The sequence below is a fragment of the Protopterus annectens genome, chromosome 14.part0 (genome assembly GCF_019279795.1).
Source record: "Protopterus annectens isolate FY-2018-M chromosome 14.part0, PAN1.0, whole genome shotgun sequence".
Classification (NCBI taxonomy): domain Eukaryota; kingdom Metazoa; phylum Chordata; order Ceratodontiformes; family Protopteridae; genus Protopterus; species Protopterus annectens.
The window spans coordinates 238,833,445-238,851,738 of NC_056748.1; the positions used below are offsets into that span (position 1 = coordinate 238,833,445).

Below are 18,294 nucleotides of genomic sequence, written 5' to 3' on the forward strand. Positions count from 1 at the left end.
CACCTGAAGAAGGCAGACAAAAAAATAAATAAAGAATGTGCAGAGGACTTTAAATGTGTGCAGCTGATGGTTTCACCTAATAAATTATCAATTGTTTTTAGTACTTGGTAGAACTCAGCAAAACTGTAATATCACCATGACAATAATGAAGTTAGCGGCGGTTATGGAGGACTGTTTGCTGTCTATACGGTGTGTCAGTATTTCATTTTACTTTAATCTAAGACCAGTTTACACAGTGCACACCATTAATTCTTCTTTTATTCATTACTCAATAACTCAAGGTATCAAAATTCGTTAGATCTCGCCAAATCGATGACGGACACCAGAGCAGCTGACAAACTGTATTATTGCTGGGTTAGGTAACAAAAAGGAGGAATTCTGTACGGTGTAATACATACATCTGCTAGATGCTATTTCTGGCAGAATGCAATAATGTGCTATTTTGGGTGCAGTGTGACATAATTGTAGGGAGTTTCATCAGTGATAAAGAGAAGGTGATCAGTTAGTTTTTTTTTAGCAAATAAAAGATAAAAAATAAAGTAAGCCATATAGCTCAAATGATACATCCATGAAAGTTAAGCAGAACAAAGGCTCTTGTTTATTGAGGATTACACCAGTTACTTAACCACAGCAATTAGAGGCCTCATTAAAGTAGATGGTCATTAGGCTGGATCAGCATAACATACAGACAAAAAAATCACAAATAAATCCTTAAAAGACTACATCCCACAATGAGCAAAGCCACAGTGGAATCTTCATTTTTCCTCACTAAGTGGCAACATCTTTAAAAACAGGAAACAAATATACCATATACAGTCAGTTACAAGACAGAAGACATTTAAAAAGGCAAGGTTTCAACTTGCTCATACAAACACACGTACAAAACAATCTTTGAGGAAAACATTAAAACAGTCTACAGAAATAACAAAGATATTAAGCAGATGGAGTAAATAAAGCATTGCAATACACTTTCAGTAAACATTATATTACATTAGAGAATAGGAAGGTTGTATTAATATGCAGGTAATGCCCAGTGAGAAACAAGTCAGACACATCATGGTAGCATATTAACCTATCATGAATCTGTAACTGAAACAAAGTAAGCATTTGTCATTTGTTTATGCATGCTAAATGTGGCTTACCTGTTTAGCAGGTGTAAGATAAAAAAAAAAAGTAAATAGGGAAAAAAAAGTGAATGTGTGTGTGTGTGTGTGTGTTTTATGTGCATGTCTGTGTGTGTCAGAAAGACAGAGAGATGGTGTAAGTGACATAGAGGGAGGGTGGGGGAGAGAGAGAGAGAGAGAGAGAGAGAGAGAGAGAGCACATAGCAACATCTTCTGAATTCAACAGTCATCAGCATGCACTTCCTTAACAATAAGCAGTTATTTCCTAAACAATTGGGCGGCACAGTGGTGCAGTGGTTAACATTGTCACCTCACAGCAAGAGGTTCTCCGGTTCGATTCTCGGCTGGGATGCCTTCTGTGTGGAGTTTGCATGTTCTCCCTGTGTTCGCATGGGTTTCCTCCGGGTACTCCGGTTTCCTCCCACATTCCAAAGACATGCATCTGGAGCATTTCTCCCTGGGCCTCCGCTGAAAACAGGCTCTGTGGAACCTAGTCGGACTTTCCCGGTCAACAAATGATAAACAAATAAATAAATAAATAAATAAAATAAGAAATATTTAATGACTGGCATTATTGACTGACTTTAATCCTCAGTTATTTGCTAGAAAATCAATCATTCTATGAAGCACAGAACTATGCAACAAAATCTGGGACAGGAAAGAGGCATGGGGGCATTTGCAATGCCTTACATTCTATGACATCTGAGGTGTAGTCACGCAACAAAGAAGCTAAAACTGCTGGGCAAATGTGTGTGTGTGTGTGTGTGTGTGTGTGTGTGTGTGTGTGTGTGTGTGTGTGTGTGTGTGTGTGTGTTTGTGTTTGTGTTTGTGTGTATGCCTCTGTGTGCATGCATGCATGTACTTATTTAATACTTAATACTTCCTCAAACAATAACTACATATGCAACAGTATGTTTTAAACATTAGGTGGAGAAACTATTTTACAACAAAAATATAAACAAGTATATATTAATAAAATAAATACAAAACTGGGAAATTTAAAATTCCTTGCAGTAAATGACATAAGCAAACAATGACCAAGACAATTGCAGCCCTGAGTCATATGTATAAATACGATACTGAACTATGTGACACAAGAAACAGGTTCCTGTAACCCTACTTTATGGCATAGTGGAATAATGCCCTGACTATGCCCTAGATAACCTGGATTTGACTCGGTGCACAGTGGTCATAGCTAGGTCTTCCACAGTGATTCAGATCTTCACATCAGCCACCAAGGGCAGGGTTAGGGGATAAATAGAAAAGGCCTTAATGGCTGACAGAATGACAGCTGTGTGATCTGGTCTGACATATCAGGGAGTGAATATACAGGGAATGGCTTCTCACCCTGACAGAGATAAATGGACCAATATATTGCAGCCGATGTTCGTCAGTTAGCAGTAGAGAACCAAAAAAATAAATAAATAAATTAAAAAAAATATATATATATATATATATATATATATATATATATGTGTATATATATATATATATATATATATATATATATATATATATATATATATACATATATATATATATATATATATATATACATATATATATATATATACATATATAAAATACTATGATATTGTCTATAACAACTTGAAGAGATCCCAGGGACCAAAGATGATTCACGGAGTTGAGTGCTTCAATCAGGACAAGCATCTTTTTTATATTTATATGCTTGCATCTGTCCTTGGTGTGCGAAACACCTTGAATTTATATCCCTCCTGAAACTGCTCCCCAAGCAAAGTCCAAGGCATCTGTCATGACTGACTGATCTGGAGAAGGGAAGGAGATTCTTGAATCTCTCTATAAAAAGAAGCATCCCTTTTTTCTTTTACCAGAATCTAATTTATAAGAAGTATCAATAACCAGAATTAATCCCAACGCCAGACCCAGTAAATTACTCCTGTCCAAGGACATTTGAGTAAGAAAAGATACAAGTTTAGTTTTATGTTTCTTTTTGACAGGAAAAATGGGGCCAACAGTGTTACTAATGGTAGTAGCAGCTTCCCCAGGGATGGGCACAGCATTCTGTCCAAACAGGTAAGGCTTCTTTGTTCCATCTCCCAAACAGTGGCTCTCCCTTGCCAACTGACGGGACCCCAACAACCACAGAAAATGTGACTAACCCCCATCCATAATGGCTGTACGTGCTACAGCAGAGGGATTCAGATTAAAAGATGAGTGATCTGACGAACAACTAATGGTTACAACAGAGTAACCCACCTGCAGCTGAGGCAATCTGCTAACCTGCTGTGGTAACAAAGACTGTTTGCTTAATTTTTATTTTTGTAGTCAGAAGAAGGACTGACCATGGGACCAACAGTTTGCTTCATGACTATGCTAAAAATGTTGCCTCTTTCCAAGGGAAAACAAGTAGCAGAGACAGGAAAAAAATTAAAGTCTATAAAAGTTTATTTTTTCACAGAAAAACACACACACAATAAAAAGCACTTTGAAATACTTTGCCAGCCACCAAAAGTAAAATAAATGCAATTTCTCCACAGAGATTTTTAATTCTTTAAACAACTTTTAAACTGGCAGGAAAAAAACAGTACTCCTGTTTAAAAGTACAATAGAGCCTCATGACAGTCCTAGCTTTAAAATAACTTTAAATGGGTAAGTGTTATCAAACAAACATTTATTTTAAACTGGAAGTTTTTTTCCTGAAGGGAACTAATTTGCCCAGGAAAGGAATAGCACAAGCCATCACTGATCCCCAAAAGTCTCAGAGAAATGTACTACTCATTGGCAGGAAAGCTCTGAAAGGCTTGGCACCCGAATCTGTTTTTTTAGTGAGCTGACTAACCATCTTGTCACATGGAAGATGGCCTGAAGCTTTGGAAGCTGGATAACTGTTATATCCTATACATGATATAACCCAAATAGCTAAGGTTATTGCAGCAGTGATCAATATGATGAACATCAAGGCTATCTATAAGGTTCGCTATTATGCTGTCACAGACGCAGGCTGTCGAATGCGTTTTTGTTGAACAGTAAAGTGCAAAAAGGCAAAATAGTGAAGTGGCTGCTCTGCGAATTCTTTCGGTGGGAAAGAATTAGTTTGGCTGCTTTCGCCACTTTGCTTTTTCGGCACTGTAGTGTGATCTCAGAGTTGGTATATTTAAGTAGGGTGTGTGGGTGTGGGGGCAAAGCCCCCCACATTAAGTAATGTTTTACTGTTTTTTTTTTTTTGTTTCAGAACAGTGATTGTTTTCCATTGGAAAATAATCGCTATTCTGAAGTTTTGACTTTGTAAGCTTACGCTTACATGGGGTCGATTATCTGTCGTTCGTTCTTCTGGGTGTGCAATATGATAATATAGACCCTATCTATAATATGCTGTGTTGGGACTATCCTTATCACAGGAATTTTCAGATGACAAAAAAGCCAGTTGCACAAATTCACACCTTTCTTATGATAGAAGGAAAACTGTCTTCCTTGATGACAATCGTTATAAGATGATTTCACATAGAAATACTTTCTGTGCTCTCAAAATTTTACAGAATATATAAGGATAAATCTTATTGCACCAGAAAAAAATGCATATAATAATCATTATCCCATTTTGTAATCTAAGAAGCTCTTTGATTCCTAAGGGATACCATTATCTTGTGAGTCACTGCATCAGATTTCTGTACCCATCTCTTCAGATATGTTTTACCATTTTGCAGATGTGTTATGCTCTGAATGCCTCAGCTGATCTAATATTTTAGCACCAGAACAAAGAGCTGTAATTACAGTGTAAATGGGATAGGGTAGTTCACCCTTGAACTGTTTACCAATCAAATGCATTTCAAACTAAAAATATTTGTATTGGCTAAAACTTTTGTAAAGTGCATGTGACTATAATCATGATTAGGGGCATTAATTAGCCATAAAGAAAATCATGTCCTCACCAATTTATTATTATGCTGAATTTTCCTACAGGAAGTCAGTGCTGTAAATCCTTCAACAATTTCTACCTCCAACTACAGAGCAAGCAGGAAAACTCGTTTTGTTATTCATGGATTTATTGACAAAGGAGATGAAAACTGGCTAGCTGATATTTGCAAGGTATGATTAATTGTAAAATACAATGGATATTTTCAAGGATTTAATTTGCTGACATTTCGATTAATGCATTTCTTTATTAGATATTTTAGTATATGTGGGTGACTCCTGTCATGTTTTTCTGCCTACAAATTCAGCTACAGGAGTGCACTGATATTTTGCTATCTGTAAGCATACTTTACAACTGGCAAGACAAACACTCAGCTATATGTATGGTGCATTGTTCTTAATGTACTGACATAGTGAAATAAGCTCACATGACTACCCAGTATATCAGAAGAGTGAAAAACACCATCACTATGATTCAATAGTATCAAACACCATCACTATGATTCAATAGTACTAAACACCATCACTATGACTCAGTAGTACCAAACACCATCACTATGACTCAATAGCACCAAACACCATCACTATGACTCAGTAGTACCAAACACCATCACTATAATTTAGTAGTACCAAACACCATCACTGTGACTCAATATTATCAAACACCATCACTATGATTCAATAGTACCAAACACCATCACTACGACTTAATAGTACCAAACACCATCACTATGATTCAATAGTACCAAACAACATCAGTATGACTCAATAGTACCAAACACCATCACTGTGACTCAATATTACTAAACACCATCACTATGATTCAATAGTACCAAACACCATCACTATGACTCAATAGTACCAAACACCATCACTATGACTCAATAGTACCAAACACCATCACTATGACTCAATAGTACTAAATGTATATGTATCATTGTTCAGTATATTCCCCCATGACAAAATATTCCCATTCTAGAAGACATACCATCATGGACTGCCCAAACTATTACGCATGAGACTAGTATGTTAGGCAGTGTCAGCAGTGATTGGCAATCTCTCTCCTCGCAATTACCAACAAATAGCATCAATCTGTATGGCATTTCTCAACTCTTTACCTGCCCTACTAGGTGCAATAATAACTACACTCAACAATCTATCTTGGATTGGATTTTGGTCTCACATCCTACAAACTTTACCTCTACTGGCACACTTCCAAGCTCACTAAGTGACCATCTACCCACTTTTGCCATTAGAGCCAATACACACCTACCAAAAGCACATGCTCTAAAATCTGTATGCAACCTGACTAGTTTTACTAAAGACAAAGTCAGTGAACTGCTTCACAAAAACTGGTCACCACTAAACATCTCCCTTTAGATGAAGCTCTGCATTATTTCAACACCACCTTCCTAAAAATACTGGACACTTCGGCTCCAGTCTGCACTAAAAGAGTTAGAAATAATTTTGCCCCCTGGCTAACTAAGGCATGTAAAAAATCTAATGAAAAAAGTGACAAAACATGGGGTATCAGGAAGCAGACTAAAAAAAGAAGTAGTTCTAATACATTTCAAAGAACTGCAGAACCAAGTTAAAAAAAACAGGTTGTCACAGATAAACAATTATACTATACCCACCTACAACAGGAGTACAAAACTAACCCAAAAACTTTTGGTCCTCAATATCAACCCTTCTTACCCTTGGCACAAAAAATACCTCTCCCTTTCACTAAATGCTCCTCCTTCTCAAATAGCCAAAGAACAAGCCATAGCTGATCTGATCTCTAAAACTCCCAACCCCTACACCACTACCTCCTTAATTTCCCTTAACAGTACTTCCTCAGCTACTTCCAAACTTCCCCACCATAGCAACCTGAATCACCTTTCCAATAATTCACCCATATTTTTCTTACAGCCCATATCTACAAGCCCTATAAAAAGATTTCTGCTGAAACTTAAACTGTACTGCACCTTTGCAGACAACCCCTCTCCCCAATACCTCAAATTAGCTGCCAATTCCATTGCTTACCCAATCAGCAGCTTACTCAATAGATCTATTTCGGAATCCTTAGTGCCAAACCTATGGAAAACATCCCACATCATCCATATTCACAAAAGTGGAAACTTTACTGAGCTAGCCAACTTCCGACCCATAGCCTTCCTGTCTCCCATCTCCAAGATATTAGAAAAAATGTATTCATCAATAACTAATAAAATACCGACTACAAAACAACCTTCTAACATATACCCAACATAGTTTTCATTCAGGCCACAGGACATCCACAGCCCTCCTACCCTTTACAGAATCTGTAAACAGAGGTAGAGACTCTGGTAGCTTTGTAACTGCAATATTTCTTGACCTTTCTAAGGCATTTGATGCCATCTCACATTCCATACTCCTGGACAAGCTTACAAACCTAAGCCTTACCTCACCCACTCTATGATGGTTCCACAGCTACATAGATGAATGAAAACAAACAGTAAAATGGCTAAATTCAATCTGTCTCTTTCTACACAACCCCGCTGGAGACCTACAGGGCTCTATCCTTGGTCCCTTACTCTTCAATATATTTACAAACAGCCTATATACTGCCTCACCCACTAGAACACTCATACATTATGCAGATGATGCCACTATTATCTGCACTTCTCCTACATTACCCCAACTTCACAACATCATATGACAAACATTGTCTGCATTTGAATCCTGGCTTACTAATCATCAGCTATTCCTAAACTCTAAAAAAAAAAAAAAAAAAAAAAAAAAAAACCTAAACTCATTTTCTTCCCTCCAAAAAAATTGCTCTATCAAAATTAATCAATTCAAAATACACATGGCTGACAATACCATTCTTGACACTAAACTGCTAGGTGTTATTATAGATGATCAGTTAAAGCTGATCTCCAGGGCGGCCACGGTGGTGCAGTGGTTAGCATTGCCACCTCACAGCAAGAGGTTCTCCGGTTTGATTCTCAGCTGGGGTGCCTTCTGTGCAGTCTGTATGTCCTCCCTGTGGTCGCATCAGTTTCCTCCGGGTGCTCCGGTTTCCTCCCACATCCCAAAGACATGCTGTAGGTGGATTGGACACTCTAAATTGGCCCCAGGTGTGAGAGTGTGTGTGTGTGTGTGTGTGTGTGTGTGTGTGTGTGTGTGTGTGTGTGTGTGTGTGTGTGTGTGTGTGACACTGGGCTGGCAACTCGACACTGTAAAACTCCACTGCCAATCATGAGCAGACAGATGATCTGCTGTGGCAACCCCTAACCGGGAAAAAGCCAAAAGAAGAAGCAGAAGAAGTTAAAGCTGGTCTCTATGTCTGACAAAATATAAAAAAAAACACCAGAAACTTGGCACTCTACAGAAACAAACACTGCCCAAACTTATCAACCAAGATCACTCTTGCCAAAACTATGCTTCTACCCTCCCTTCTATACAGTGCCTCTGTTTTGTCTATCCTTCAAATCTCCACTAGATCCAAAATGGAACAGTGCTACAACAAAGTGGAAAAGTTTGCCACCAATTCCAAAACAAGCACTCATCATTGTATGCCGTTACAAATACTAAATTGTCTAGAATTCCCCAATCACATCCTCTAAATCTAACTCATAACACTACACAACATAGACAATAACTTCCCAGCCTGCCCTGTTCTGAACAACATAATCAAACCTTACAACCCCAAAAGAACCTTTAGGTCTGAAGATAAGAAATTGCTCTCTAACTCCAAACCCTCAAAAAACCAGGACAAGGCCTATACTCTTACTCTGTTTCTAAAATGTGTAATTCACTCCCACCATCGACCACAACTATTCCTAATGTAGTAGCTTTCAAAACTTCATTCAAACAACATCTAAATAATTATTGCCTATGTCCATGCTCCATCCCTGTCTAGCCTCTACACCACTTTCTCTCTCCCTCTTTCTATTCCATCTACCATACTGCCCACTCCCCTAGTCTTCCTTAAGTTCAAATAACATTACGTATATTAGCTAACAATCCTCTAATATTCCTCACTTCTAATAAATCACCTCCTTTCATACAACTATGCCTCTCATAAATGTGCTGCATTTCCTACAACTATGGCTTCTCTGTATCACAACAAGGTAGCTAAAATCTCATTTCTGCTTTAAAAATGAACAACAATGTTAACCACTGCCTACATCATAGATTTTCACTGAAAGTATTGTGCAAATGCATATGTTGCATTATATGTACATACTTTGTATTCCTAGTAATGTTAAAACATTGAGTTTGACTATCTCATCACTTGTATCTAAATCAACTTTTTTTTGTATATCACAGTATCCACTATTATAGTGCTTGTAGAGTAAGTCTGTAATCTTGGAGCTTTTCTCCCTGAGTCTCTGCAGAGAATGCGTTCTTTTTGACCTAGATGGACCATCCTGGTAAACAAATGTCAAATAAATAAATAAATAAATAAATTCATGTACTTTTTAAAACCCCTTTTTGGACCAGGTATTCCCTTCTAGAGTCAGATTGCTCTGCCATCCCTGATCCTCTATGCAGTATAATAAAATAATGCTCCACATACCTCAGGGCTAGCCCAGTATACAGCTTGAGATTTTTGAATTAAAAGGAGACTGACAAGCAGATATGGACAACTGTGGTCTATACTCTGAGATTCATATTAGAATCAGCAGCTAGAATGTTGTGAATTGCTACTAAAGGAACTCTGAATCCAGCATTTTTTGTTTGCCTTCTACATATTCAACAGACATAATTTAATAATTTTCAAAAAAGTAGACTATCTGCAAACTGTATGAGTTAGATATATAATTTGCACTGACACAGATTTACTATTTATTTTCATTTTAATTTTCATACAATAGAAAATGCTGGAAATAGAAGATGTAAACTGTTTCTGTGTGGACTGGAAGAGTGGATCACGCTGTCCATATACACAGGCATCCAACAATATTCGTGTGGTTGGAGCAGAGGTTGCATACTTCATTGATGTTCTGCAGGTAAAAACAATGGCAAGCAGTTTCAAATGATTGTCTTTGATTATAATGCATTTGTGATTCTCCTCCTCACCATAATCATCATGTACCCCACATTTTTCATTTTTACATGAGATGTCATCACTTCACCTGTCTCCACTTGGACACCTATATGGTGAAGTATATTAGTAAGGAGGTAGCTAAGACTTATTTTGTGGGGTATATGGTTGGGGATTAATTTACTTATTGTCAGCTTCTACCCATCAGTGACATAGAGGCCAGGTCAGGGGTGAATTTATGATTTCCCATCCAGTGATCATGGTTTCTTTGAACAGGGTCAGGGATGAATTCTGCTTCATGTAGACAAGGAGATGATTACATAGAAAGAGAATCCCTCGAGGCACATATCTGTCCATCCAGTAGATTCTTTTTGTATTACAGACAAAGTTCAGGTCCTTGCATGTAGTGTTTCTGGTGTTGTTTGCCTGTTGGATGTGCAAGACCTATCAGAGCTGGATCTGAGGCATAGATCACCTCTCAGTAACTAGAGGAGACTGAGTACAGAGATAGGACCTTAAAGTCGTCTATGTAGGACAAGGTATTCATACCCTGAATTTTCCTGGTGTGGAACCTTTACGGGAATTCCAACTGTTGCAAGTGCCTGGCTAGGTACATGCCAAAGGGGCATTGTACTCAGCGATGTCCGATAAGGGCTAAGTAGACTGGTACTGTTACTTCATTGGACCTAAATGCCATACTCTTGCTTATGGATTGGGTGACATAGAATGATTTTTTACTATCTTGGCTACGTGTTAGTCGAATGCCAGATTACTATCTACATATGTTTGCAAATCCCTAACTATTGGGTCATCTCTTAGGGGTGTTGTATCAATGAAGTAATTAGCTTGGATGGATGTTTTCCCCAAGGACACTGTAATGCATAACTTTGCATTGAGTTTTAATCTGTGGTTTTCGCACCAGTCATTTGTTTGTGCTAGATCCTCTTGTAGAATGTTATTGCCATGGCAGAGATCTATGATAACTCTCAATGTATATTCATCTGTGAACTTGATGAGCTAGAAGCCTTTGACATCTAGCCTTGAATTTCAAGAATTATATGCCAACAGGAGTGGGCCAAACATAGAGCCCACAGTACTCCGCTGATGACTAGTCTCTTGGTGGAGGTGATCTCACTGTTCTTGACGTCTTGGGTCCCATCTGTGAGTCAGCTGGTAATTCAGTGAGTTATGTAGGATTTATGTCTAGTTTTGAGAGTTTGTCAAAAATACTTGAGTAGTTTATTGTATTGAATGCCTTGGCCAGGTCAAGCTAGGCAGTATGCATTATTTTCTCCTTATCAATAGCCATGGTGACCCTCTCAAATAATTTTACCAGGTTAAGTAGGCAAGACCTTCCCTTAACAAAGCTAAACTGGGATGGGTCCAGTGTCTCTAGGTTGCCAATGTACTTGTTGATCATTTCCATGATAATTTGGTCCATAGCTTTGCATATTAATCTTGTGAGACTCATGGGCCTGTAGCTCCTGGGGACCATTGTGGCCTTCCATTCACCTGGCACATAACCTGTTTTGAGGCTGTAGTTTTAGATTGCCTCAAGTGATCTTGCTAGGTCATGTTTTTGGTTATTTAAGAGGCTACGGCCAATTGAAGCACTGTTTTTGGCCTTAGCAAGCACCTACAGGATCTGTTCCCTGTTGATAGTTGGGGGATACACTAGAAAGAATTTCACAAGAGGGAGTAGGGGGAGTTGGGGGTGAAGTTAGAGCTAAATTTATCAGGCAGTAGATTTGCTATGTCACTCTGGTCAGCGAAGGGTGTGCCATTTAAAATGGGTATTACGTTTAAGATTCCTGACTTAGCTGAAGGAATGTTAAAGGTAACACTTGACAATCTGCAGAACTGAACTAACATTTGCTGCAATTCCTGTTTAAACCCCTGTCCTGTTATACCACATTATCTGCATATAGTAGCCCAATGAATCCATCCCCTCTGACCTGTTTGCTGATGTAGTCTATCACCAATCTAAACAGCAACATGAGTTTGATAATTCTGTATTGCCCACAGATGCAGACAGAGCAAAGGCAGGAAGCTTTAAATGTGATATGCGTGAGCAGTTCACATATATGTGTGAGCAGTACATGTACGTGTGTAAGCAGAGCACATACATCAATGCAAACAGGAAGGAAAATATTTTTGCTACAGTTGAACCTGAAACGAAAAGTGGTTACTTCAAATGTGGTACTCAGGGTTTAGTGTATTTGGCATGTTGTCAGAATGCAATTCATATTATATTGAAAAAAGAGAGAAATGGTTGAGTAAAAGGATTTACTAGCACCTATAGCATTGGTAAGAGAAATTTTACCAGTACAACAAGGAGACATGATGAGAAATATGTGGCCTTTAAAGGTTTCTTGTTTTCTGTAAATGAAGAGGTCTCAACAAACATGAGATGGGGCCTATGAGTTACTAAACTGGAATATTGTGAGTTAAAGTGACAACTAAAATTGGAAGTGAATAAACATCCAGGCTTGAATGATATTCTTAGTACTAACAGTGTTCTTAAGTTGAAAGCTGCTAAATTATATAATAAATATAACAATACATGCTATGCATACATGAGCATTATTTTTGAAAATATGTGATTTTTTTTAAGGTTGTTTTTAAATGTTGGTTTGCATATTTTTTAATGTAGTTGGGGTAATTGAATGATGATCATGTGACAGATTAAGATTATTTAAGTGTGCAGAGGTTGATGGCTTTTTGGTTCTGATGAAGTCTATGTGATTAAAGACAAAAGCAACTTAACCATTTATATGACTGTGCAGGTTTCTCAATCCTGTTTTAGTTTCAAATGGCTTTTTTTCTTTTATGCTGTTATTATATGCCTCACGTGATGGCCATTTTTTGTTTGTTCTATCTTACTTTTCATCAACTTCTAATTTCTCTGCATTTGCTGACATGACAACTGTTGTCTGCACTCAGTTTCATCCTATGGGCATTCAATTTTCTAGTCCCCTATCATTTGCTGGAGCTACTTGCAATATTGGGAAATATTGTCAGTCCAGCTATCTGGAATTTTGTAAATAATTCTATGTCATTGGTGAATATTGATATGATTTATATAGAACTGTATGTTATGTACTGAGCTAAAATGTAACCACAGCATGCCCTACTAACTTAGAACAGAAATGCATATAAACTATATACCTGTGCAAATGTATGTTTTAACAGTAGAAACTAGAACATAAAAGGGTTAACTTGCAAAATAAGTTTAAATTAAGTTGCTTTATGATTGTGCTATACAAGTTCTCTCTCAGTTTCAGTGTAGCAGACACAATGTTTAGAGCTAGAAGTTTTTTGCATTGTCTTAGAGAAATGTAATTATTAGGTTTAAAATGTAAAAGTGTTTTATTGTTTTATGGCTTTCAATCTGCAAAACATCTGTGGGATATGTATTTTTCACACAGATATGTTAAATTCTGTTAGTTTCTGTTTTAGCCTAGGAATGTGGTATACCTAGCTGAGTGTTCACAATGTTCTGTATTTTATGTAGGGATGACAAATAATATGCTGAAAGTTAGAATACTACTGATGTCATCCAAGCTAACCCAGCAGTAATATTTGATAGTAAGAACTCTCTCAGAGAGAGCTTGTGCATTTTGTCTTAGACCTAGCAAGAACATCCACTCATCATCACCATCTGCATTTGCCTTGCTGTAAGTAAGATTTAGGGCATAGTAACTATTTTTAGATATAGATAGGAATATCGTAAAGATTAGTTGAGATGTTTTCTGTATTTATTTGAGACTGTCCTGCAATGTTGTTTTAAAATATTTCCTGTGATTTTGAAGTCTGAAGTTACTGTGTTGATTTACTGAGTATTGCCTTGTTCTTTATTAAAGTCACAAAGTACAAACTGAAGCAGATAAACACAAAAGCTAGAAGAAGTAGCTGGATTGAACCCACTCAAAGTAATGCAGGCTGCAAATCACCACACAGTTGTAGAATCTACTTTATTAACTTCAGATCATAAAAATCCAAGGATGAGCACTTTCGTCCAGAAAGATCTAGACTTCATCAGACAATTTACCCTACATAGTTACTTCCTTTTTATACAGTTCAAACAGGAAGTTCCACCCAGTTATGAACTAATCAATTATGTCATTAAAAGCACAATATCTACAGTCACTGAATTTAAAAAGCAGACAAAATATACAAACTGAAAAAGTTCATGGAACACACCACCCTAAAAAACACTATATATAAGCACTGCTTCATAAAATGACAATGTACAATACATATTTAAATATGTTGAATATGTTGAAGCAATAAATATGTATAATTAAATACTAAAAACTAGATATAGTAAAAAATGTTAAGCGAAATAAATACACATTAACATAATAAATACTGACCATGTGAATTATTTAAAATGTTAAAATCCATAATGTAGAAATATATTTTTTATCTTTCCAATGCCTTCAGTTTTAAAATTGGCTAATGGAAATTTGCTCACTCAGGCCTGGCCAGTTCCCAGCATTCAAACGCAGTTGCCAGTATAATTCTCTTTTCTCAAGTAATAGTGACCATACACCACCCCTCATACTGGTACTGATATTATCTATAATAAAAACTTGTAACTTATGGTCATTGTACTCCAAAACATGTTTGCTAAGAGAATTAGTTTCTTTTTTATTCCTTATGTTATATAGGGGTTTGCATATGTGATATTTTAACTTTCTATCAGTCTTACCTATGTAAAAGCAAGAACAGGTGGTACACATTGCACACATACCTCTCAACCTGGAAACATCAAAAATCTGGACAAGGCTCATGAAAAATAGGTACAAATCTGTACACTGATTAGCATAATATTTGCATACATAATTATGCAACCCCGCCCACTCCAATGAAATCATGGGATACCAGCTTTCAAACGCAAACTGAAGAACAAACAACCAAAATATGGCACCAGAGTCCCTCTACAGCCATTCCAATGTCCCATTACCTGGCTATTTCACCCAATTTACCATAAAATTAATGTGCATACTGCTTTACTTCTACAAGAATTATTTGGATTTTGTATTTACATTTTATAGCACAACTGTCTCTAGACATTCTTTGAGTATATGCAGTTTGTGGGAGGAATCAGTTATAATTGTACCCAGTTTTCAGTCATCATCAAACTTGTTCAAAGCTCACAAACCTTGAAGATCTGATTTCACATCAGAGAAGTAGATGCCAAAGAGAAGGGGACTCAGCATAGGCTGTTGAGGGAGTTCAGCAGAGACACAGTTGTTAGATGATAATAAGGTATCACCAACTCTCGTTCTGTAGCATTTTTTTGTGAGTGAGACATAGAACCTAACTTCTCCTATACTTACTGCTAAAAAAATGTATTGTAAAGTTGTTTGTATTAAGCAGCGTGTGCTAGTGCAACATTCTATAATATCTTGTGTCTGCAGTTTTTGTTTCCATGTCTTCATTGAAACTGATGTATGCACAGCTTGGCAACCTGATAAACAAGTAAAAAAAAATAACAAAGGCTGCCAGATGTGTACACTGTTCCATTGTTAAGAAACTGTAAATGGAAACAAAGAAGGAGTCCAAGGTCAGAACATTAAGGAACTCCTAATGAGAGAGTTTTGCGGCTATAACTCAGTGGAGAGCCTTTATACTTTTTCTGCCAACCGCTATGAAGGTAGTTTAGAAAGCTATCCTGTTAATGCCTTTTTATTCACATTCAGCTTTGGTCAAATTGTTTTCTGTGATGGTGTGTGCTGGAGATGGAGGTTCATGTTTTCTGGGGGTCTTTTAGCTATTACGATGGTTAAACCCTTTCCCAGATGAGCTAGAACAATCTTAAGATACCATTTTTATGTGACATACCCAGAGAGCTGGTTACTTTTACTGATCAGATACCTGGAAACCATTGATTCCTGCTAGGGCATTCTATTCTAATGTGAGGCCCATCTACAACAAGTCTGATATTATTTCAGTTTTGTTGTAAGCGGTTGACTTTTTTCATTATGGAAACCTAGCTGGCCAAAAACATTGTTCCCTATTTAGTATCTGCATTGCCTTCAGATTTTATATAGTAGAGCATCCAAGGTTGGGCAAGATGGGTGTGCCAATTCTTGAGAGTATACTATCGGTACAGCAGCAATCTATGTTCCGACCTTTATCTTCACCTCTATTAATGTTCTTAAACTAAAAACAGCTATAAAACTATGCGTGAACCACTACAAGTACAACATAGGTGCGTGGATGTAAGCTGTTACAAAATATGATAATCTTGGGAGATGCACTCTGTGAATCATCAGAGTTCTGTCTGCAGTCTCTCTCTCTCTGTCACACACACACACACACACACACACACACACACACACACACACACACACACACACACACACACACCGTTCATTCCTTACCTGCCGAGTCTTCTTTCTAGCCAGACTGCAGTGCTGCCGAATAATCCATGTTCCCCAACGAAAAGAAAATAATTCATTTCATTTACAAACAAGAGTGCTGTTGATAATCCCGCTCGCATTTGAGCAGCTGGAAATTGTGCACAACGTCAACGTGAGCTACTTGAGCTCAATTCCGACAGGCTGGTAGCCCTGATGCGCTGACATCATCGCGCACGTGATGACGTCAGCAAAAGAGCGAAAATTTGAAAAAAGGAAAAATAAAAAAAGAAAAAAATCGGAAATGAAGGGGTGCAACTCGAGAATCGTGGCACCCCATTATTTGGACCCCAAAACTCGGTAAAAACTGAGTAATTCGGGACATTTGGGAGGTATGATGGCACAGTAAATCACTTTGTCCAAGTTACAATTATATTTCTGATTGATTCTAATTTCAATATTATTGATGTCAAAAATACTGCCTTCTTTTATGTAACTGCAATAATTACATCTGCCACATTTGTTCATAGAACCTGAATGTGGCTTGAGTAAGAGTCACTGCTCTCAAATATGTTTTTCATATTCTTGCCTTTCCTATATAGCATAATAGGTTGCGGTCCTATTAGTGGTTTGATGTTCTTATCATGTCTCAAAATAGACCAGTTTTTTATTAAGATGTTTCTTAGCATGTAACTATCTTGAGTGAATACAGTGATGAAAGAAGTCTTATAATCATTCTTACTTGCAACAATGTTAGTTTCTTGATTACTGGTGGAAGGACCACTGTCAATCATATTACAAGAAAGTAAAGGTACTTAAAACCCGCGCTCTCTCGTTAACCACCTCAATCATTATATCACTAACAAACTTACAAGGATAGCCTCTTTTTTGAAACATATTTTCAAGTTGTCACATTCATCTAAAAATTCATCAGTACCAGATACCATATGAGCTGCACACACAAACTGTCCCTTAACTGTTGCTTTCTTTTGTTTGACTGGGTGTGTGCTAGAAAAATTCAGTAGTGAGTTTGAATACATGCTTTTCTTAAAGATCTTTGAAACAAACATCTTATTTTCATAATCATTTTCCCCTAAGATGTCTAAAAAGGAAATGTTGTCAAGGTCTCTGGTATAGGTGAATTTCTGTGGTGGTTCCAATATAGTTTATACAATCATCAATAGTATCAACAGGTCCATCCCACAGAACAAACATATCATCCAAAAACCCGGTGTAAAATTTGATGTGCTCAAAATAACATGAAGAAAAAAGAAATTTCTTCTGCCATTGCCTAACTACAATATTTGCATATAGAGCACCACATGCGGACCCCATAGCCACCCCTTCTTGTTGTAAGTAAATTTCTTTGTTAAACAAAATGAAGTTGTTTTTAAGGACAATCTCCATCAGTTGTGAAAAGACCAAGACCTGAAAGTGTGAGATATCTTTTTCATATAAGAAATCAGTAAACCACTCCAAACCAATTGTGTGAGTTATGACTGAATAAAGGTCCTTAAATATCGAAAGTAATAAAAACAAAAGTGTCCTTGAAAGGTAGCTCATCTATTGCTTGTCAGAAGCTCCATGAATCCTTGAAGATATGTGTCTCACTCAATATGTAATCTTTTAACTTGTTGTCTAGATATCTTGCAAGGGGGTGGGTAATGGACCCCTTGGAGTCTACAATGGGTTGCATGGGTGGTTGGCTAAGATTTGTATGCAATTTTGGCAGCCCAAACATGACTGATATTTTAGGGTAAGGAACAGAGAGAAAATTAAGCATATCAATAGAAATTGAACCCTCTATAAATAAATCTTGGAGTTCATTCCTTATATGCTGGTAAGAAGTGTTCAGTTCATTAATGGATGATTTTAGATATGCTTTTCCTTC

The 18,294-nt window shown here is 37.2% G+C and overlaps 1 protein-coding gene across 1 annotated transcript in view; it reads left to right on the forward strand.

Annotated features, from left to right (window-relative positions):
* The window catches only part of LOC122788928 (inactive pancreatic lipase-related protein 1-like), a 174,699-nt gene that overhangs the window by 13,820 nt on the left and 142,585 nt on the right, over positions 1 to 18,294 (forward strand). The window contains exons 3-4 of the mRNA XM_044055962.1: positions 5,067 to 5,192; positions 9,866 to 10,000. Of these exons, the coding sequence (XP_043911897.1) occupies positions 5,067 to 5,192; positions 9,866 to 10,000 (261 nt within the window). The remainder of the gene's footprint in view (positions 1 to 5,066; positions 5,193 to 9,865; positions 10,001 to 18,294) is intronic.